Source organism: Oncorhynchus nerka, linkage group LG18 (assembly GCF_034236695.1).
Source record: "Oncorhynchus nerka isolate Pitt River linkage group LG18, Oner_Uvic_2.0, whole genome shotgun sequence".
NCBI lineage: Eukaryota > Metazoa > Chordata > Actinopteri > Salmoniformes > Salmonidae > Oncorhynchus > Oncorhynchus nerka.
The window spans coordinates 76,435,644-76,460,683 of record NC_088413.1 but is presented as its reverse complement, the minus strand read 5'-3'; the positions used below and the strand labels follow the sequence as shown (position 1 = coordinate 76,460,683).

At 42.0% G+C, this 25,040-nt stretch overlaps 1 protein-coding gene across 1 annotated transcript in view; it reads right to left on the bottom strand.

Moving 5' to 3' along the window:
* The window catches only part of LOC115133270 (hippocalcin-like protein 1), a 28,486-nt gene extending 3,922 nt beyond the window's left edge, over window positions 1-24,564 (bottom strand). Inside the window, exons 1-2 of the mRNA XM_029666334.2 lie at window positions 24,322-24,564; window positions 3,945-4,493 (exon numbers count right to left, since the gene is read on the bottom strand). Coding sequence (XP_029522194.1) covers window positions 3,945-4,322 — 378 coding nt within the window. The 5' untranslated portion in view covers window positions 4,323-4,493; window positions 24,322-24,564. The remainder of the gene's footprint in view (window positions 1-3,944; window positions 4,494-24,321) is intronic.
* Window positions 24,565-25,040: the final 476 nt, after the last annotated feature.

Below are 25,040 nucleotides of genomic sequence, written 5' to 3'. Positions count from 1 at the left end.
TCTGGGCCACATCCTGACTGATGGCAGCCCATTTTTGCATAATCAATGCTTGGAGTTTGTCAGAATTTGTGGGTTTTTGTTTGTCCACCCGCCTCTTGAGGATTGACCACAAGATCTCAATGGGATTAAGGTCTGGGGAGTTCATGGGGAGCCATGGACCCAAAATATCGATGTTTTGTTCCACAAGCCACTAAGTTATCACTTTTGCCTTATGGTAAGGTGCTCCATCATGCTGGAAAAGGCATTGTTCATCACCAAACTGTTCCTGGATGGTTAGGAGAAGTTGCTCTCGAAGGATGTGTTGGTACCATTCTTTATTCATGGTTGTGTCTGAGAATGGTTGTGTGGCTGAGAAGCAACCCCACACATGAATGGTCTCAGGATGCTGTACTGTTGGCATGACACAGGACTGATGGTAGAACTCACCTTGATTTCTCCGGACAAGCTTTTTTCCGGATGCCCCAAACAATCGGAAAGGGGATTCATCAGAGAAAATGACTTTACCCCAGCCCTCAGCAGTCCAATCCCTATACTTTTTGCAGAATATCAGTCTGTCCCTGATGTTTTTCCTGGAGAGATGTGGCTTTTTTGCTGCCCTTATTGACACCAGGCCATCCTCCAAAAGTCTTGCAGATGCACTCACACCTGCCTGCTGCCATTCCTGAGCAAGCTCTGTACTGGTGGTACCCCGCAGCTGAGTCAACTTTAAGAGATGGTCCTGGCACTTGCTGGACATTCTTGGGCGCCCTGAAGCCTTCTTCACAACAATTGAACCGCTCTCCTTGAAGTTCTTGATGATCCGATAAATGGTTGATTTAGGTGTAATCTTACTGGCAGCAATATCCTTGACTGTGAAGCCCTTTTTGTGCAAAGCAATGATGACGGCACTTGTTTACTTGCAGGTAACTATGGTTGACAAAGGAAGAACAATGATTCCAAGCACCATCCTCCTTTTCAAGCTTCCAGTCTGTTATTCAAACTCAATCAGCATGACAGAGTGATCTCCAGCCTTGTCCTCGTCAACACTCACACCTGTGTTAACGAGAGAATCACTGACATGATGTCAGCTGGTCCTTTTGTGGCAGGGCTGAAATGCAGTGGAAATATTTTTGGGGGATTCAGTTCATTTGCATGGCAAAGAGGGACTTTGCAATTAATTGCAATTCATCTGATCACTCTTCATAACATTCTGGAGTATATGCAAATTGCCATCATACAAACAGAGGCAGCAGACTTTGTGAAAATTAATATTTGTATCATTCTTAAAACGTTTGGCCACGACTGTACAGTACATCTCACGTTGCTGATCCTCTCCAACAGGCTCAGAGGTTGTGGTAAATAATGTGGGTCAGTTAAAGGTAAAATCCACAAAATAACTATTTTGGTATTTGTTTCATTAGTCCTCTATTGATTCAGTCCCAAACTGTTTTACATGTCAGTGATGAAGTTGTCAAGATTTAGAACTTTCAAAATACAGAATGTTTCACAGTATGATGCATTTTGCACCATTTGACCTCTTGACGAGCTAGATGTTGGCTTAACCTTTTTATTGTGGTGGGCTAAATCAGGATCACACAGAGTGTTTCTTGGTAGTCTTAAAACAAATTCACTTTGAAACAAATGAATACACCTCACACACATGGTTATGGCCTTAAAAACAAGAACACACCTGTACCAATACAGATATGGAGTTTAAATATTAAAATATTACCTTTTGAGTTTGCATCCCAATATTGCACTTTTTACACATCACAGAAGACTGAAATATAACAAAATTGTTTGATAGTGAAACACCGGATTTTCGGTGGGTTATTTTGTTTTAATGTTTATTAATTATGAAAAAGAACAATAGCATTCCACCCATGAGGCCACTAGACTACAGGAAATGGATCTATGGTTGCAACACTACCCCCTTCCTTCAGGAGAGTGTGTCCCCACGCTTACTATACCAACTCCCTCACGTGGAAGGCCTCAAGGGCATCATCCGACTTCTGAAACCAATGTAGTGAATTCTGGGGGAAGCCCCGACTGGGACTCAACCCCTGATCCAGCGTCTGTCAAGCCAACACCTTAACAGTTACACTAAGAGGTCCGTAGCTACAGTGCATTCAGAAAGTATTCAGACCACTTCATTTCCCCCACATTGTTACTTTACAGCCTTATTCTAAAATGTATTAAATGTTTCCCTCATCAATCTACACACATGTTGTTTAGAATTCTTATCACATTTATTACAAACAAAAAACAGATACCTTCTTTACATAAGTATTTTGAACCTTTGTTATGAGACTGGAAATTGAGCTCAGGTGCATCCTGTTTCCGTTGCTCAGCCTTGAGATGTTTCTACAACTTGATTGGAGTCAACCTGTGGTAAATTCAATTGATTGGACATGATTTGGATAGGCATACCACTGTCTATATAAGGTCCCACAGTTGACAGTGCAGAGCAGAGCAAAAACTAAGCCATGAGGTCGAAGGAATTGTCCGTAGAGCTCCGAGACAGGCAGAGATCTTGGGAAGGGTGCCAAAACATTTCTGCAGCATTGAAGGTCCCCAAGAACACAGTGGCCTCCATCATTCTTAAATAGAAGAAGATTGGAACCACTAAGACTCTTCCTTTAACTGGCTGCCCAGCCAAACTGAGCAATCGGAGGAGAAGGGCCTTGATCAGGGAGGTGACCAAGAACCCAATGGTACTACTCTGACAGAGCTCCCAAGTTCCTCTATGGAGATGGGAAAATCTCTCAGAAGGAAAACCATCAATCCGCTCCACCAATCAGGCCTTTATGTTCGAGTGGCCAGACAGAAGCCACTCCTCAGCCCACTTAGAGTTTGTCAAAGGCACCTAAAGGACTCTCAGACCATGAGAAACAACATTCTCTGGTCGGATAAAACCAAGACTGAACTTTGGCCTAAATGCCAAGCTTCACATCTGGAGGAAACTTGCCACCAACCCTATGGTGAAGCACGGTGGTGGAAGCATCACACTGTGGGGATGTTTTACAGGATAGTCAGGATCGAGGGAAAGATGAACGGAGCAAAGTACAGAGAGATCCTTGATGAAAATCTGCTCCAGAGCTCTGAGGACCTCAGACTGGGGTGAAGGTTCATCTTCCAACAGGACAATGACCCTAAGCACACAGCCAAGACAACACAGGAGTGGCTTCGGGACAGGTCTGTGAATGTCCTTGAGTGGCCCAGCCAGAGCCTGGATTTGAAACCGATCTAACATCTCTGGAGAGACCTGAAAATAGCTATCCAGCTACACTCCCCATCCAACCTGACAGAGCTTGAGAGGATCTACAGAGAAGAATGAGAGGAACACCCCAAATACAGGTGTGCCAAGCATCCCTAAGAAGACTCGAGGCTGTAATCGCTGTCAAAGGTGCTTCAGCAAAGTACTGAGTAAAGGGTCTGAATACTAATGTAAATGTGATATTTGCATTTTTGAAATTTTACACATTAGAAAAAATGTCTAAAAATCTGTTTTTGCTTTGTCATTATGGGGTATTGTGTGTGGATCGATGAAGGGGAAAAAATGATTTAATTAATTTTCTAATAAGGCTGTAACGTAACAAAATGTGGAAAAGATGAGGTCTGAGTACTTTCCGAATGCACTGTAATTCCAAAAATGTATGTAGCAACTGCAGATTCTAGCTTCAAGGTGGATAAATGAGGGATACACTGATTACTGTCTACTTACTATGTGATAGATGCTGTGTTTTGACACTTCAGTCTATTAGCTTCCACAAACTTGACTCATTTCTATAATCCATTGGTCCTTGTGTTGATTTTATAACGAATTTTAAATTCATATTTACAACGACGGCCTACCCCAGACCAAACCCGGACGATGGTGGGCCAATTGTGCGCCGCCCTATGGGACTCCCAATCACGACCGGATGTTACAATACACCGCTGGAAGATAGGGGATTGAGACTAACCTGTACGATCTCCAGCATCTCCGCGCGGCTGATGTATCCGTTCCCATCCAGGTCGTACATGCTGAAGGCCCACTTGAGCTTCTGCTCCAGCTTGCCTCGTGACGTTACGCTCAGCGCGATGATGAACTCCCGGAAGTCTATCGTCCCGTCTGCGTTGGTGTCGAACGTGCGGAAGACGTGCTCGGAAAATTTGGAGGCGTCCCCGTACGGGAAGAAGTTGGCATAGATCTTCTTGAACTCATCCACAGTCAGGTGGCCCGTGGGGCAGTCTTTTAGGAAGCCTCTGTACCACTCCTGGAGCTCGTGGTCAGTGAACTCTGTGTTCTCGCGCAGGTCATTCAGCACCTCCGGACGTAGCTTGCTGTTCTGTTTGCCCATGGCTGAGGCAGCCCCTCCTCTCGCCCAGTTTGTGTTTCTCTCCCTCCTTCAAGACGAGTCTTTTGACGTTTTCTTGTTTTCACAGTCTTGTGTTTTCCTCCACTCTCCACTCTGCAACTGACTCCTTTTTCCTGGAGGGGAATGGGCAGGGGGGGGTTGATGAAAGATAGCCTATAGAGAGGACAGAGAGAGAGAACCTGGTAATAGGGATACGTACACTAGGTATATTTTTTATCCTTTAGAAGGCTAGGATCCAGTTTGTATGGAAAGAACCCATGACAACATCTGGCCAACTCTGAGGTAGCATGTGCATGACAACATCTGGCCAGCTCTGACGTAGAATCTGCATGACAACATCTAGCCAGTCTTTAGGTAGATTCTGCATGACAACATCTAGCCATCTCTGAGGTAGAATCTGCATGACAACATCTGGCCAGCTCTGAGGTAGCATCTGCATGACAACATCTGGCCAGCTCTGAGGTAGCATCTGCATGACAACATCTGGCCAACTCTGAGTTAGCATCTGCATGACAACATCTGGCCAGCTCTGACGTAGAATCTGCATGACAACATCTAGCCAGTCTTTAGGTAGATTCTGCATGACAACATCTAGCCAGCTCTGAGGTAGAATCTGCATGACAACATCTGGCCACCTCTGAGGTAGCATCTGCATGACAACATCTAGCCAGCTCTGAGGTAGAATCTGCATGACAACGTCTGTCCAACTCTGAGGTGGAATCTGCATGACAACGTCTGGCCAACTCTGAGGTAGCATCTGCATGACAACGTCTAGCCAGCTCTGAGGTAGCATCTGCATGACAACGTCTAGCCAGCTTTGAGGTAGAATCTGCATGACAACATCTGGCCAGCTTTGAGGTAGAATCTGCATGACAACGTCTAGCCAGCTTTGAGGTGGAATCTGCATGACAACGTCTGGCCAACTCTGAGGTAGCATCTGCATGACAACGTCTGGCCAGCTCTGAGGTAGCATCTGCATGACAACGTCTGGCCAGCTCTGAGGTAGCATCTGCATGACAACGTCTAGCCAGCTTTGAGGTAGAATCTGCATGACAACGTCTAGCCAGCTCTGAGGTAGCATCTGCATGACAACGTCTAGCCAGCTCTGAGGTAGCATCTGCATGACAACGTCTAGCCAGCTCTGAGGTAGCATCTGCATGACAACGTCTAGCCAGCTTTGAGGTAGAATCTGCATGACAACGTCTAGCCAGCTCTGAGGTAGCATCTGCATGACAACGTCTAGCCAGCTTTGAGGTGGAATCTGCATGACAACGTCTGGCCAACTCTGAGGTAGCATCTGCATGACAACGTCTAGCCAGCTCTGAGGTAGCATCTGCATGACAACGTCTAGCCAGCTCTGAGGGAATGAGTTAAAATGTCATAAATGTCTAATTGATCCACAGCCCTGCCACAAGCCATTACTCATTCTAGTTCTCAATCAATGAAAACCAAACAGAAAAACTGAAGTCTTCAATAATGGTATAATCTGAAATGAGTCGACTTATATTACAACTCTGAGGTAGCATGTGCATGACAACATCTGGCCAGCTCTGACGTAGAATCTGCATGACAACATCTAGCCAGTCTTTAGGTAGATTCTGCATGACAACATCTAGCCATCTCTGAGGTAGAATCTGCATGACAACATCTGGCCAGCTCTGAGGTAGCATCTGCATGACAACATCTGGCCAGCTCTGAGGTAGCATCTGCATGACAACATCTGGCCAACTCTGAGTTAGCATCTGCATGACAACATCTGGCCAGCTCTGACGTAGAATCTGCATGACAACATCTAGCCAGTCTTTAGGTAGATTCTGCATGACAACATCTAGCCAGCTCTGAGGTAGAATCTGCATGACAACATCTGGCCACCTCTGAGGTAGCATCTGCATGACAACATCTAGCCAGCTCTGAGGTAGAATCTGCATGACAACGTCTGTCCAACTCTGAGGTGGAATCTGCATGACAACGTCTGGCCAACTCTGAGGTAGCATCTGCATGACAACGTCTAGCCAGCTCTGAGGTAGCATCTGTATGACAACGTCTAGCCAGCTTTGAGGTAGAATCTGCATGACAACATCTGGCCAGCTTTGAGGTAGAATCTGCATGACAACGTCTAGCCAGCTTTGAGGTGGAATCTGCATGACAACGTCTGGCCAACTCTGAGGTAGCATCTGCATGACAACGTCTGGCCAGCTCTGAGGTAGCATCTGCATGACAACGTCTGGCCAGCTCTGAGGTAGCATCTGCATGACAACGTCTAGCCAGCTTTGAGGTAGAATCTGCATGACAACGTCTAGCCAGCTCTGAGGTAGCATCTGCATGACAACGTCTAGCCAGCTCTGAGGTAGCATCTGCATGACAACGTCTAGCCAGCTCTGAGGTAGCATCTGCATGACAACGTCTAGCCAGCTTTGAGGTAGAATCTGCATGACAACGTCTAGCCAGCTCTGAGGTAGCATCTGCATGACAACGTCTAGCCAGCTTTGAGGTGGAATCTGCATGACAACGTCTGGCCAACTCTGAGGTAGCATCTGCATGACAACGTCTAGCCAGCTCTGAGGTAGCATCTGCATGACAACGTCTAGCCAGCTCTGAGGGAATGAGTTAAAATGTCATAAATGTCTAATTGATCCACAGCCCTGCCACAAGCCATTACTCATTCTAGTTCTCAATCAATGAAAACCAAACAGAAAAACTGAAGTCTTCAATAATGGTATAATCTGAAATGAGTCGACTTATATCTTGAAAACTTCAATGCTGACACACCTTTTGGGGATTGTATTATTAACAGCGGACTAATTAAAAAAACAATATAAATAGTTTTGAGTGAACTATCCCTTTAACATACTCATTCACAAATGAAACAAACAAGAGGTTACTAAGGCAACGAGCAGCTCAAAATATGAAACTCCAGCTGTCCGTAATGAAATACAATGAGATCTACATTTTTAGATAAATTGCTTTATGCATCTGATGGAAAACCTACAACACATCAATTAGCTGGTAAATCCTGACTAATTTTCCAATTCATTTGTCTATTAGGAGATGAAAACTTCACATGCAGCGCATATTCATTAGGCATCATTATTGACCTTAAAGAAACATGTTTATATCATCAGGATGTTTTACAATGATGTCTAAATGGTTTTTCAAATACATGTGTGATTTTCCATTGTCGTAAGTTTAGCTATGCACACGGAGTGTATGTGATTTTCCATTGTTGTGAGTTTAGCTATGCACACTGAGCGTATGTGATTTTCATTTGCCGTGAGTTTAGCTATGCACACTGAGCGTATGTGATTTTCCATTGTCGTGAGTTTAGCTATGCACACTGAGCGTATGTGATTTTCCATTGTCGTGAGTTTAGCTATGCACACTGAGTGTGTGATTTTCCATTGTCGTGAGTTTAGCTATGCACACTGAGTGTATGTGATTTTCCATTGTTGTGAGTTTAGCTATGCACACTGAGCGTATGTGATTTTCCATTGTTGTGAGTTTAGCTATGCACACGGAGCGTATGTGATTTTCCATTGTCGTGAGTTTAGCTATGCACACTGAGCGTATGTGATTTTCCATTGTCGTGAGTTTAGCTATGCACACGGAGCGTATGTGATTTTCCATTGTCGTGAGTTTAGCTATGCACACTGAGTGTGTGATTTTCCATTGTCGTGAGTTTAGCTATGCACACTGAGTGTGTGATTTTCCATTGTCGTGAGTTTAGCTATGCACACTGAGCGTATGTGATTTTCCATTGTCGTGAGTTTAGCTATGCACACTGAGTGTATGTGATTTTCCATTGTCGTGAGTTTAGCTATGCACACTGAGTGTATGTGATTTTCCATTGTCGTGAGTTTAGCTATGCACACTGAGTGTATGTGATTTTCATTTGCCGTGAGTTTAGCTATGTACACTGAGTGTATGTGATTTTCCATTGTCGTGAGTTTAGCTATGCACACGGAGCGTATGTGATTTTCCATTGTCGTGATTTTAGCTATGCACACTGAGCGTATGTGATTTTCCATTGTCGTGATTTTAGCTATGCACACGGAGCGTATGTGATTTTCCATTGTCGTGAGTTTAGCTATGCACACTGAGTGTATGTGATTTTCCATTGTCGTGAGTTTAGCTATGCACACGGAGCGTATGTGATTTTCCATTGTCGTGAGTTTAGCTATGCACACTGAGTGTATGGGATTTTCCATTGTTGTGAGTTTAGCTATGCACACTGAGCGTATGTGATTTTCCATTGTCGTGAGTTTAGCTATGCACACGGAGCGTATGTGATTTTCCATTGTCGTGAGTTTAGCTATGCACACTGAGTGTATGGGATTTTCCATTGTCGTGAGTTTAGCTATGCACACTGAGCGTATGGGATTTTCCATTGTCGTGAGTTTAGCTATGCACACGGAGCGTATGTGATTTTCCATTGTCGTGAGTTTAGCTATGCACACTGAGTGTATGGGATTTTCCATTGTCGTGAGTTTAGCTATGCACACTGAGTGTATGGGATTTTCCATTGTCGTGAGTTTAGCTATGCACACTGAGTGTATGGGATTTTCCATTGTCGTGAGTTTAGCTATGCACACTGAGTGTATGTGATTTTCCATTGTCGTGAGTTTAGCTATGCACACTGAGTGTATGTGATTTTCCATTGTCGTGAGTTTAGCTATGCACACTGAGTGTATGTGATTTTCCATTGTCGTGAGTTTAGCTATGCACAGTGAGTGTATGTGATTTTCCATTGTCGTGAGTTTAGCTATGCACACTGAGTGTATGGGATTTTCCATTGTCGTGAGTTTAGCTATGCACACTGAGTGTATGGGATTTTCCATTGTCGTGAGTTTAGCTATGCACACTGAGTGTATTAGTTGTGTGTATGCCTTTATTTTTGAGTGTCTGATAATCCATTAATTAATAAGACTGCATTACGATTAATGACAAACAACTACCATCTGCTATAAAATTAACACTAGTTTAAGATGAACTACAGGAAGATGGAAGGTACCATAGAGGACATGATGAACTACAGGAAGATGGAAGGTACCATAGAGGACATGATGAACTACAGGAAGATGGAAGGTACCATAGAGGACATGATGAACTACAGGAAGATGGAAGGTACCATAGAGGACATGATGAACTACAGGAAGATGGAAGGTACCATAGAGGACATGATGAATTACAGGAAGATGGAAGGTACTATAGAGGACATGATGAATTACAGGAAGATGGAAGGTACTATACAGGACATGATGAACTACAGGAAGATGGAAGGTACCATAGAGGAAATGATGAACTACAGGAAGATGGAAGGTACCATAGAGGACATGATGAACTACAGGAAGATGGAAGGTACCATAGAGGACATGATGAACTACAGGAAGATGGAAGGTACCATAGAGGACATGATGAACTACAGGAAGATGGAAGGTCCCATAGAGGACATGATGAACTACAGGAAGATGGAAGGTACCATAGAGGACATGATGAACTACAGGAAGATGGAAGGTACCATAGAGGACATGATGAACTACAGGAAGATGGAAGGTACCATAGAGGACATGATGAATACTTTTAATCAAAGGGATGTGGAATGAGCAAGTTAGAGTTTTTCATCATGGGTCTTGTTCTGGTGTCAGCTCTGCAGAGTGAATCTGATTTTCAACCAAACCTTACTCACACTGCTAACCCTAATGCCTAACCCTAACCTTAAATAAGGAACAAAAAGCTTTTTTTCCCTTTTTTTAAATATTTTTTTTTACAATTTAGCCAGTTTTAACTTTGCAGCTGGCCTATCTAAGGGGAAATCGGTCAGTTCTGCCTCCACGGCAAAACTCATAATAAGGGCTAACCTACGGCCTGACCCATCTCCTTATGTATTCCTAACCCCCTGTTGCAAAAAGTGACATCCACAAAACATATTACATTGTACATTTATATTTGAGTAATTTAGCAGACACTCTTATCCAGAACGACGTACAGTAGTGAGTGCATATATCTTCATACTGGTCCCCCGGTGGGAATCAAATCAATATACAACCCAAAAGGCTCCTAGCGTCCCACGCATGTTTTCTTTAACCTAAACACTAAAACTAAGGGCATTTATACATATGAAATTCACTACCCTGGTTTAGTTCCTGGAGTGTTTGTGAGAATTCAACAGAATACGTTTTGCTTTCACAAAACAGTTTCAGGGTGCGATTAGCAAGACGCACATTCTACATGACGTTCGTGAGATTGTTTACAACGGGCACAAAAATTCCACGAGACTCGCGCTGCCGAGTCACAGTACCTGGTAATCTGGTCCTGGATCTTAGACCCACTACTCATGGATCTTGGACCCACTACCAAACGCTCCCATATCTGGATCATAAGGGGATATGTGAAAGTGGCCTAAAACTGAAACTAAGGGGCTGGATTCAATCCGTGTCGCCGAAGTATCGTGGAAGATCCGCATTAAAATATAAAGGTAATTACAGATTGAGCCGACAGTGTTTACCGTGAATGCAGTCTCCGCTTTTAATTGCCAATCGCGCTATAAAGCGGATCTCGAGCAATACGGATTGAATAGAGCCTTAAATAATATTAAAACAAAATAGAAATATCTGTATACAACTTCAACTAAACAAAAAATAGCGAATCAAGTCTGAAAAACTATTTAAACTAAACTGAATTCAAAATACATGTATAATATAAACACTATAATAATCTTGGTGTGTGTCTGTGTGGGAGACCTGCTAGTGGCTCTAATGCCCTGATGTGAGTAGATGGAGCATGCAGAATGTGTTACACTGCAGTCGTTCTCTGTGGAAATCTCATATCAGGGCATTAGAGCCCTGCCCCACACACACATGCGCGCGCGCACACACACACACGCACGCACATGAAGTGGTGCTGGATGATCATTGACTATAGGAGGGGTCGAATGCTTCGGCCTGCTAGTCAACGCAAAGATCGTTGCAGCAGACACTCAAGTCAATTCCAATCCAAACTGCTTAATCGGACTAGAGTACAACATCATTTCTGCTGCTTTTTCTCTCATTAGTCAGCTCAGACACACAGTTGTTAGATAGAAACTACGTGTGATTGTTTGAAGGATGATGTGCCAATTAGCTGACGCTTTTATTTGAAAGCAACTTACAATGATGCGCGCTTACATTTTCCATAAGGGTGTCCCCAGCGGGAATCGAACCCACAACCCTGGAGTAGCAAATGCCTTCCTTTATCAACTGCGCCACAGAGGATCACATATGTCCCCTATGTTGTTATATGCAAATGCAATTGACTGCAGCCCTTTTGATTTGAACCAACAACAAAAAAAATGTTTGTCATGTGGAACGCTATTTTGGCTGACTGTCATTATGGATGACTGTCATTATGGATGACTGTCATTATGACAGTTATCCATCCTGTCTGCCCAAAATATGCCCTCTCCTGGGGGTGCTTGTTCCAAGCCAGGGCTGTTCAATTACGGTTCTGAAGGGTTGAAAAACTGTTTTGTTTCTACCTGGTAGTTAATTGCACTCGTCTGGTGTCCCAGGTCTGAATCAGTCCCTTATTAGAAGGAGAGGATGTAAACCAGAAGGGATTCTGCCCCCCAAGACCGACATTGATCATTCTATTTGCCATGCGAATATAGTGTAACAATATGTGCTCCCTCCTTTCCCCCTGGCTTAGCACCCCCTGGCTTGGCTGTGTATTGTGTTGGCAGATGCTTGGCACCCCCGTTGGCTTGGCTGTGTATTGTGTTGGCAGGTGCTTGGCACCCCCCTGGTTTGGCTGTGTATTTTGTTGGCAGGTGCTTGGCACCCCCTGGCTTGACTGTGTATTGTGTTGGCAGGTGCTTGAAACCCCCTGGCTTGACTGTGTATTGTGTTGGCAGGTGCTTGGCATCCCCTGGTTTGGCTGTGTATTGTGTTGGCAGGTGCTTGGCACCCCCTGGCTTGGCTGTGTATTGTGTTGGCAGGTGCTTGAAACCCCTGGCTCGGGTCCCAGTGAGCCCTTTGTGTGATGGTTCGACAGCTGGCACTATGCCCTCAGAGCCAGGAGGCCAGGGCATCTGCTTTGGAGCCTTCTGGGACTTCCCTGGGTGGTTTTCTAAGGACTGCTGCACTCACTACCCCATAATCACAAACGGGTTGAATCAATGTTTTTCCACATCATTTCAACAGAAAAATGCAATGTGATGATGTTGTGGAAAACGGTCTGGATTTGAAAAAAGTCTCAATGTAAAGGAATTTGGGAAATATGTTTTCATGTTGAATTATTTTTAGCAGACAACTCAATGAAATGTAAATCAAACTAGGTGTTGAACTGAAGGGGTATTGTTTCACCTCACAACAATAGTGAGCGCAGGGTTCAGACTGTTCAACCAGAGCTAGGTTTAGTAGTTCAATCAAATCTGCACTAAAAAAAACAATGTTCCTGTCTGCACCTTGAGAAGACTTGCTTCAGATCATATAACTGGGACTAAGCTAACTGGTTTGCGACAGATCAACTGTTATACATTTCATATGTATGCATGTACACTGAACTAACATATTAACACAACATGCAACAATTTCAAACATGGCGGCAGATAACAGGGATGGAAACACATTTCTGCACACAATTTGAGCAAATAATATTTTTGTGCGTATGGAAAAGGTCTGGGAGTCTTTTATTTCAGCTCATGAAAACATGGGACCAACACTTTTACATGTTGCGTTTTATATTTTTTGTTGAGTGTATTTTTCTCCATGCAGGGAAATGCGCTTTTCGAAAGTGCAGGTTTATTGAGGAGACCAAAGTTAACACACTATTGTAACGTTTCTGAAATATTCTCTTCATAACATTGTCGTGTTGCTGTTTGTTGCGACTTGGCTACCTGACAAACTTTTCATTTTTTACTTTTAATAACCATTTAACCAAAACTCTGAATTTAACACATTTAACACGAACATCTTAGTTTTTTTCTCGCTCAACTTTCTTCATTCAACTTTCAACCCTGCACGCTTTAATACTTGGATACCAACAACCGAGCCAGGCTACCAAGAGCTGAACTCATTCAGCGCCCTCTTTGGGTGTTCCCTCCACGGCTGTGGATGTCCCTCCAGCTACCTCCCCTTGTCCTAGTCAATAAACTGCCTGGGCACAGCCTGGCCCACCGCGGCCCCCTTCCCCTGGGCCGTGCTCTCTGGATCAGAGCTCTGTCCCTTTGGCTGTTGAGGCCTGCACACAGCCCTCTTCTCAGGTGAGTTCTTTGGCTCTGGCCTCACAGTCTGCTTTGAGACACGGCAGATGCTGGATCATTCCGAGCTATTGTGATAGGTTCGATGTTGAGGTATATATCTAAACCTGGGGCAACGACTTTGTGTTTTCCTGGGGCAAAAGTTCAGGATATCACCAGGTTGCTTCCTGGGCTGTGTGTCAGGGAATGATACTGTCATGGTTCATGTGGGGTCAAAGTTCAGGACATCATCAGGTTGCTTCCCGAGGCTGTGTGTCAGGGAATGATACTGTCATGGTTCATGTCAGAACAGCTGAAGATGGATTTTAAAGAACTGATTGTTGGTGACAAGTAGTGACCCAAACGCCCCATAATATCTCTCCCTCTGCCCTCCCTAAATCATGGCATTGAACGGTTCAGCAGGCTTTTATCCCTCCATAACTGGCTACCAGACTATGGCAGCTCTGTGGGTGAAACATTTATTGACCATTTTGATACCTTCTGGAAACAATGATGGCATTATAAAGAGGATGTGATCCACCCAAATCATTTGGGTTCCTGGATCCTTTCACAGCCTTGTAAGGCTGTGTTGACACAATGACTTATCAATTACCCAAGCCCAGCTCAGCTAATCCCTACCATTGTGTCGCTGAGTTGGCATAATGCTTAAGCAAATGTACATTATCCCAGGCGCGTTGGAAGACAATGTAAGTAACCTAATTTATGTCCCTCTTACTGCCCTGAATGGCTCTGCTGATCCTACAGCTATTGTATGCAGCAATCATATGCCTATGAACCATTTATATTGTTAGCACTGAGGTGGTGTGTCCTAGTAGGAAGTCCACTGTGTGCAGCTCACCCTGCACTAACATAAATAACACAAGCATGTCTACCTCTGCTAAGCTTCCCAGTAAAGCAAGTTAAACTATCAAGAATCCCAGAAAAGGGTTTAAAAATAGCTCACGTTAACATATGTAGCTTAAGAAACAAGGTTCATGAAATCAATAATTTGCTAGTAACAGATGACATTCATATTCTGACAATCTCTGAAACTCACTTTGATAAAACCTTTGATGATGCTGTCACACCCCTATTTGTTTCACCTGTCCTTGTGCTTGCCTCCACCCCCCTCCAGGTGTAACCCATCCAGGTGTTGGCCATCTTCCCCATTACCCCCTGTGTATTTACACCTGTGTTCTCTGTTTGTCTGTTGCCAGTCATCTTGTCTGGTCAGGTTTTACCAACCCCGAGCCTGCCTGCCTGCCATCCTGTACCTGCCTGCCATCCTGTACCTGCCTGCCATCCTGTACCTGCCTGCCATCCTGTACCTGCCTGACTCTGACCTAATTACAAACCCCTGCCTGACTCTGACCTAATGACGAACCCCTGCCTGACTCTGACCTAATTACGAACCCCTGCCTGACTCTGACCTAATTACAAACCCCTGCCTGTTGTCCTGTACCTGTCTGACTCTGACCTGATTACAAACCTCTGCCTGTATTCGAACTGCCCTTTGCCTGCCCCGTGTTTACAATAAATTATCTGACAACTGTACAGTCTGCTTCCTGTGTCTGTATCTGGGTCATAGCCTGAGTCGTGATGCAGTGGTAGCAAGAACTATAGAAAAGACAGAAATGCCAAAGGTGGAGATGTGGCTGTTTTATATTCAGAACCACATTCCTGTAAAGCTTAGAGAGGATCTCATGTTAAATACTGTTGAAGTAATATGGCTACAGGTTCATCTACCTCACCTAAAAAAACATTCTGGTGGGAAGCTGCTATAGACCACCAAGTGCTAACAGTCAGTATCTGGATAACATGTGTCAAATGCTTGATAATGTGATATCAATAGAGAGATTTGACTGGCTATCATCAGGCTGCCCACTCAAGAGAAATCTACAAACTGTAACTAGTGCCTGTAACCTGGTACAGGTTAACAATCAGCCTATCAGGGTTAACAATCAGCCTATCAGGGTTAACAATCAGCCTATCAGGGTTAACAATCAGCCTATCAGGGTTAACAATCAGCCTATCAGGGTTAACAATCAGCACAGGAATGAAATCAACCAACATGTATTGATCAAATCTTTACTAATGCTGCAGAAATGTGTTTGAAAGCAGTATCCGAATCCATTTGATATAGTGATCACAATATAGTAGCCATATCTAGGAAAACCAAAGATCCATATCCTAAGGCTGGGCCTAATATAGTGTATAAGAGGTCATACAATAAGTTTTGTAGCGATTCATATGTTGTTAGTCTGTGGTGTGTAATGTGGAGCAACCAGACGCTGCACTTGACACATTTATGAAATTGCTTATCCCAATTACTAATAAGCATGAATCCATTAAAAACCTCTTAAGTCGACCCTCTACTTTTTTGAACATTCTGTTAAAAATCGCGCAACATTTCAGCGCCCTGCTACTCATGCCAGGAATATAGTATATGCATTTGCTTAGTCTGTGTGGATAGAAAACACTCAGACGTTTATAAAACTGGTTAAATCACTGCTGTGTCTTTACCAGAACGGCATTTACATCGAAAAGCACAGGAAAAACTGATCACTGAAAATGGGAAAATATATCCATGCGCTACTTGAACCCATTGATAAAGGTGAACCACAATTAATTGACTGAGGTTGCAGTACCTACAGCTTCCACACGGTGTCTAGAGTCTTGTCATTTCCCTTCGAGTTTTTTCTTGGTCAAACACATGCAGGGCACCGTATCTCCTATGGTCTAGGACCGGATATTTTCGTTGAGTTTCTAGCCGGACATTTTTCCAGACGGACAGCTAATGATCTTTACATCGCCTCCTGATGAATTTTATCGCTTATTAACGTTTACTAATACCTAAAGTTGCATTACAAACGTATTTCGAAGTGTTTTGTGAAAGTTTATCGTCGACTTTTTGAATTTTTAAAAATGACGTTACGTTTTGAAACGATGTTTTTTTCGTTTATCACACAGTCTACATATAACGATATCTAGGCTTTATATGGACCGATTTAATCGAAATAAAGACCCAAATAGTGTTTATGGGACATCTAGGAGTGCCAACAAAGAAGATGGTGAAAGGTAATGAATGTTTTCTATTTTATTGTGCGGTTTGTGTAACGCCGAAATGCTAATTATTTTGTTTACGTCCCCTGTGGGTCTTTTTGGGTGTTACATGCTATCAGATAATAGCTTCTCATGCTTTCGCCGAAAAGCATTTTAAAAATCTGACTTGTTGCCTGGATTCACAACGAGTGTAGCTTTAATTCGATACCCTGCATGTGTATTTTAATGAACTTTTGAGTTTTAACTAATACTATTAGCATTTAGCGTAGCGCATTTACATTTCCAGAGCTCTAGTTGGGACGCAAGCGTCCCGAGTAGAAGCAACAGGTTAAGAAAATTACTGTATAAAAATAAGAAACTACACAATGAAACCAATATATACAGTGGGGCAAAAAAGTATTTAGCCACCAATTGTGCAAGTTCTCCCACTTAAAAAGATGAGAGAGGCCTGTAATTTTCATCGTAGGTACACTTCAACTATGACAGACATAATGAGAAAAAAAATCCTGAAAATCACATTGTAGGATTTTTTATTAATTTATTTGCAAATTATGGTGGAAAATAAGTATTTGGTTAATAACAAAGTTTGTTCGTTGTTCATTCTTTTAATAAAGAGAATGTACGCATACCACGCATACCAATTGGTCTCCTTCATACGATGAACGTGACAACTACACATCCAAGTATATCTGACCAAATTATGAAAGGCAAGCATTGCAATTTTGAATCCCGTAAAGTAAGTGTGGAAGGGGTGAAAAAAGTATTGTTGTCTATCAATAACGACATGGCACCAGGGTCTAACAACTTGGATGGAGGATAATAGCAGAGTTTATTGCCACTCCTATTTGCCATATCTTCAATTTAAGCCTACTAAAAAGGGTGTGCCCTCAGGCCTGGAGGGAAGCAAAAGTTATTCCCCTACCTAAGGATAGTAAAACCCCCTTAACTGGCTGAAATAGCCAACCAATCAGCCTGTTACCAACTCTTAGTAAACTTCTGGAAAAAATGGTGTTTGACCAGATACAATGCTATTTACAGTAAATAATAATAATAATTTTGCACGCCCAATTTTTCAGTTTTTGATTTGTTAAAAAAGTTTGAAATATCCAATAAATGTCGTTCCACTTCATGATTGTGTCCCACTTGTTGTTGATTCTTCACAAAAAAATACAGTTTTATATCTTTATGTTTGAAGCCTGAAATGTGGCAAAAGGTCGCAAAGTTCAAGGGGGCCGAATACTTTCGCAAGGCACTGTAATCTAGGTAGAATCAGGAATTCCCCAGGGCACAGTCTAGGCCCCTTACTTTTTTGCAATCTTTACTAACGACATGCCACAGAGATACACACTGAGTAAAGGCATTGTGTCTCTGTATGCAGATGCCTCAACACTAAACACGACAGCTACCACAGCGACTGAAAGGACTGCAACACTTATCAAAGAGCTGCAATTAGTTTCAGAATGAGTGGCAAGGGATAAGTTAGTCCTAAATATTTCAAGAACTGAAAGCATTGCATTTGGGACAAATCATTCACAAAATCCTAACCCTTAACTAAATCTTGTAATGAATAATGTGGTAATTGAGCAAGTTGAGGAGACTAAACTGTTTGGAGTAACCCTGGATTGTAAACTGTCATGGTCAAAACATATTGATACAACAGTAGCTAGGATGGGGAGAAGTCTGTCCATAATAAAGTGCTACTCTGCGTTCTTAACAACACTATCAGCAAGGCAGGTCCTACAGGCCCTAGTTTGTCGCACCTCGACTACTGTTCAGTTGTGTGGTCAGGTGCCACAAAGAGGGACTTAGGAAAATTGCAGTTTACAGCATAGCTGGTCCTTGGATGTACACAGAGAGCTAACATTAATAATATGCATGTTAATCTCTCCTGGCTAAAAGTGGAGGAGAGATTGACTTCATCACTACTTTTATTTGTGAGAGGTATTGACATGTTGAAAGCACCGTGCAGTTTGCCAGTAGTTTGAATTACTGGCACACAGCTCGGACACCCATGCATACCCCACAAGACATGCCACCAGAGGTCTCTTCACAGTCCCCAAGTCCAGAACAGACTATGGTAGGCGCATGGTACTACATAGAGCCATGACTACATGGAACTCTATTCCACATCAAGTAACTGATGCAAACACACACACACAGAGGTACAGACACATGCATACAAACACACGATAACATACGCACTATACACAATGTTGTGGATATGTGGTAGTAGAGTAGGGGCCTGAGGGCACACACTTAAAATGTAGTGAAATCTGTTGTGAATGTCTTGTAATGTTTTAAAAATATTATAACTGCCTTAATTTTGCTGGACCCCAGGAAGAGTAGGTGATGCCTTGGCAGCAGTTAATGGGGATGCATAATAAATCCAACTCAAACTGTAACGTTTAAAGTCACATTGCTCAATGCTCTGGCCACATCTGCAGTGACCGAGGGTTAGCTCAATGATTGTGTTCATGTCAGAAAAAGTTATATACATGATTTACTTCCTGATTTACCTTCAACCTGACAATTGTGTTACTTTATATTACATTGACTAATTATATTACTTTGACATTACATTCACTATTAATAATGCTTTATGACATCACATTCACTATTAATAATGCTTTATGACACCACATTCACTATTAATAATGCTTTATGACACCACATTCACTATTAATAATGCTTTATGACATCACATTCACTATTAATAATGCTTTATGACATCACATTCACTATTAATAATGCTTTATGACATCACATTCACTATTAGTAATGCTTTATGACATCACATGCACTATGAATAATGCTTTATGACATCACATTCACTATTAGTAATGCTTTATGACATCACATTCACTATTAGGAATGCTTTATGACATCACATTCACTATGAATAATGCTTTATGACATTACATTCACTATTAATAATGCTTTATGACATCACATTCACTATGAATAATGCTTTATGACAGCACATTCACTATTAGTAATGCTTTATGACATCACATGCACTATGAATAATGCTTTATGACATCACATTCACTATTAGTAATGCTTTATGACAATACATTCACTATTAGTAATGCTTTATGACATCACATTCACTATGAATAATGCTTTATGACATTACATTCACTATTAATAATGCTTTATGACATCACGTTCACTATGAATAATGCTTTATGACATCACATTCACTATTAGTAATGCTTTATGACATCACATGCACTATTAGTAATGCTTTATGACATCACATTCACTATTAATAATGCTTTATGACAATACATTCACTATTAGTAATGCTTTATGACAGCACATTCACTATTAGTAATGCTTTATGACATCACATTCACTATGAATAATGCTTTATGACATCACATTCACTATTAGTAATGCTTTATGACATCGCATTCACTATTAGTAATGCTTTATGACATCACATTCACTATTAGTAATGCTTTATGACATCACATTCACTATTAGTAATGCTTTATGACATCACATTCACTATTAGTAATACTTTATGACATTACATTCACTATTAGTAATGCTTTATGACATCACATTCACTATTAGTAATGCTTTATGACAATACATTCACTATTAATAATGCTTTATGACATCACATTCACTATTAGTAATGCTTTATGACATCACATTCACTATTAGTAATGCTTTATGACTTTACATTCACTATTAGTCATGCTTTATGACATCACATTCACTATTAGTAATGCTTTATGACTTTACATTCACTATTAGTAATGCTTTATGACAATACATTCACTATTAGTAATGCTTTATGACATCACATTCACTATTAGTAATGCTTTATGACATCATATTCACTATTAGTAATGCTTTATGACATCACATTCACTATTAGTAATGCTTTATGACATCACATTCACTATTAGTAATGCTTTATGACATCACATTCACTATTAGTAATGCTTTATGATATCACATTCACTATTAGTAATGCTTTATGACATCACATTCACTATTAGTAATGCTTTATGACATCACATTCACTATTAGTAATGCTTTATGACAGCACATTCACTATTAGTAATGCTTTATGACAGCACATTCACTATTAGTAATGCTTTATGACATCACATTCACTATTAGTAATGCTTTATGACATCACATTCACTATTAGTAATGCTTTATGACATCACATTTACTATTAGTAATGCTTTCTACCTTCCCCTCCTCTAATCCCGATTCCCTCCTTTACTGAGTGCCTCCTCTCCCCTTATCTAATAACCAGGAAGGAAGAATAAGGAAGGAGAACTAGATACCAATCTCTAACTTCCTGGGATACACAAACACATCATAACACTGGAGTCTCGTTTAAATGATGAGTTGAGTTGTAACTTAAGCAAATACATGTTGTGATTAAAGATAGGAGGGGAGTGCCTTAGTTTTTGTCAGCCATTCAGAATGATTAGACTAAGTCTGAAAGGAGTGTGACTTTTCTGGACAGGGTGAGGCTTTAGGAAACATACAGTAGTGTATGATCCATCATTTTAAACCTTCTGGAAATGATTCAGAAAAATAAATCATCCAACCATCATAATAAGAAACATTTAGGGGGTGGGACAACAACAAGGAATAAGAAAAACAGGAAGTGGAAAATCGAGCAGCCCCAAAATATCCTGTGGGCTGCTGGGTAACAAAAGGGCCATCCACTTCCTGGTGTGGGGTTTTGGCCATCGCCTCCGTTCATCGAGGGAAGGAAGTCATTGTGGATGACAATAGGCTTGGAGAGCATACCCAGCCTGGACACACACACACACACACACACACACACACACACACACACACACACACACACACACACACACACACACACACACACACACACACACACACACACACACACACACACACACACACACACACACACACACACACACACACACACACACACACACACAGAGTGAAGGAAGGATCTATTTTTATTACTGTAGCACATTGATTGAAATGTAAAATCTGTGTCCTGTGTCTCACCACATTAAGTATTTTGTATAAATAACTTCCTTAATTTCTTTCTCTCACCTTCTGTTTCTGTCTAACGGGGTATGCCTTCTCCCAGGGTGCACCACACATGAAATGAGATGACACTGCACACTCTTAAAAGCCCAGTGCAGCCAAAAGTGTGATTTTCTTGTGTTATATTTCCACACTATGATGTTGGAATAATACTGTGAAATTATGAAAATGATGATAATATCCTTTTAGTGTCAGAGCTGTATGGAAAGACCTACCTGAAATTTCAGCCTGTTTTGGTGGGATGGAGTTTTGGCCTGTGTGATGACATCACCAGGTGGAAAATTAGTTAAAGATGAACTCCAGGATCTTAACCTCAATAAATTCGTAACATATAGTACGAATTGGATTCGTGACGTAGTACACAACAAAAACAGGGATTACTTTTGGCCACTTTCAAAACCACTGGCTGAAATTAAACAAAAGTTTGACAGTGTAGGCCTCCTGAGTGGCGCAGTGGTCTAAGGCTCTGAATCGCAGTGCTAGCTGCTATTTTTGTGTCTTTTTGCCTATTTTAATTGAAAACAGTAGCAGCAAGGTGCTTAATTGTCACCCAGAAAGGATTTGATATTGAGATAAAAACGGCCGCATTGGACCTTTAAAGCAACACTATTAGGCCACAGGGCTACATTCAGTAGCCAAACGTTATCGAACATTGCAGATTACAAGTGGATGTCATAAGGTGAATGCACCAATTTGTAAGTCGCTCTGGATAAGAGCGTCTGCTAAATGACTTAAATGTAAATGTAAACAAGTGCCACAAACAGCCAATGGGATGCTTTGATGTGCATACATGTCAGCCATGTTTATTCTACATAGTGTATTCCTATCTGAACGTTCCTAAAGGTTGTGTCCTGCTGAACGCTCCCCAAGACAGGAAGGGCGAGCGATTTCCTGTGAAAACACGATGTTAGGAAACGGAATTCCCCACCGTACCTCTCCCCTATCTTAGGGACACGTTCTGAATGTCTCCATGTTGCTAATGACTTACTGTAACACGTCTACCTGCACTCGTCCCTCCTTTTAAAATTCACCTCTGTTTTTAGTTGATACAATGCAAGGAGACCAACAGAGACCCTCCAGTGGAGCGGTACGTTCTAAAGCTGTCAATCATAGGACATGATGCCAGTTCCTCAGTCATTATCAGTGATAGTCATGATGTTTAGGGCAGCTCTAACCTTTTCGAAAGTGTGCTAACCACAAATTGCTCAATAAATTCAGGACATCGCTAGACTTCAGTGATTGAGACAGTTCATAGTATTTATCGTAGACTCCCTTTGCAACGTTAAAAGAAACAATAAGGAGTTGACACAATAACAGATTGCCTGAGGGGCCATCTTGGCCACCTCTGTGTACAGCACCACTTTCAACTACAATCCAATTCAGTGAAGCACGTTTCAGGGGATCCAATCAATCCTAATGTTTTCACACAGAGAGAGATGATCAATCCAACTCAGAACGTTTCAGGGAAACCAATCGATCCCAATGTTTTCACACAGAGAGAGATGATCCCTTTAGCTTTGGGCTCAGTTCCTTCCTCTGGCACTTGCAGGCTTCTTGTGTGTTGTGCGGAATCTATAATAATTCGTTTTAGGTTTCTAGCTCACTGTCCTTTTAAACGCAAGTCCTTGGCTTGAAGCACCATTATATTTATATTAAATTAATGTGTGAATAAAATTAAAGGATTTCACTATCAGACAAGTCAGGTGACGTACTGATTTAATCAAAGCATCAAATGTTCTAAAGCAGAATTTGGTGAAAAAACAGGACTGATGATTTTTGCAACGTCAGTTCCAAATTAATTTCCAAATGTGTTAGTACACTACTGTATAGCTACCAACCATATCATATATCATATATCATATATATGTATATTTTTTTTAAACAGCAAAAAATGTCATTCCAAAAAGGAATGCATTTGATGGTCCCTGAATCGGTTTTTTGACTTTCTCCAGTTCAACTATTCGTAACGGCCAATTACAACAGCGGCCAATTACAACAGCGGCCAATTACAACAGCTAAACTCTAAAGTCCTAATGGCAGCAGGTCCTTAATACATGGAGACAGGGGATCCCTATCGTCACATATCAAATACATAAACACTCAGACAGACAGACAGACAGACATACAGACAGACAGACAGGGGATCCCTATCGTCACATATCAAATACATAAACACTCAGACAGACAGACAGACAGACAGACAGACAGACAGACAGGGGATCCCTATCGTCACATATCAAATACAAAAACACTCAGACAGACAAACAGACACACAGACAGACAGGGGATCCCTATCGTCACATATCAAATACATAAACACTCAGACAGACAGACAGGGGATCCCTATCGTCACATATCAAATACAAAAACACACATAAACACTCAGACAGACAGACAGACAGACAGACAGACAGACAGACAGACAGACAGGACACACAGATGCACAGACAGACAGACAGACAGACAGACAGACAGACAGACAGACAGACAGACAGACAGACAGACAGACAGACAGACAGACAGACAGACAGACAGACAGACAGTACACACAGACAGAGAGGACACACACACACACACACACTCCAAATAACAGCTCTCTTTCTCTCTCCCAGAATAAGCGTGCATATCTAGTCAGCTTACCACATGGAACTCTGACTCCCTCTTCTTCTCTCCACTGTCTTCTCTAAGCCAGAGTGTAACAGGATTCAGAGGGGCTCATCTGATCTGATCATAGTCGAGGCCCCCAGGCAAAACCACCGCTACTCCGCCACTAAGTACTGCCTAACGACGTCACTCCCGGGAGAAATAGAGAGAAGTGAGGGTAATTCTCTCACTGCGGCAGGCAGGAGACATTCACCAGATCTCCACACATCCCACTTCCTCCTCCTCTAACAGGGTCACTACCCCTCCCAGCACTCACTCACACACACACGTAAACACACACACACACACGTAAACACACACACACACGTAAACACACACACACATGTAAACACACACACACACACACACACGTAAACACACACACGTAAACACACACACACACACACACGTAAACACACACGTAAACACACACACACGTAAACACACACACACACACACACACACACACACACACACACACACACACACACACACACACACACACACACACGGTCGCTCCTCCCAGCAGGCTTGACGGCTAACACACTCTGCCTGGAGGATGCAGTTAGTTCAGAGATAAGTTAACATACTGTATTAGAACACATTCAGACATAACATACTGTATTAGAACACATTCAGACATAACATACTGTATTATAACACATTCAGACATAACATACTGTATTAGAACACATTCAGACATAACATACTGTATT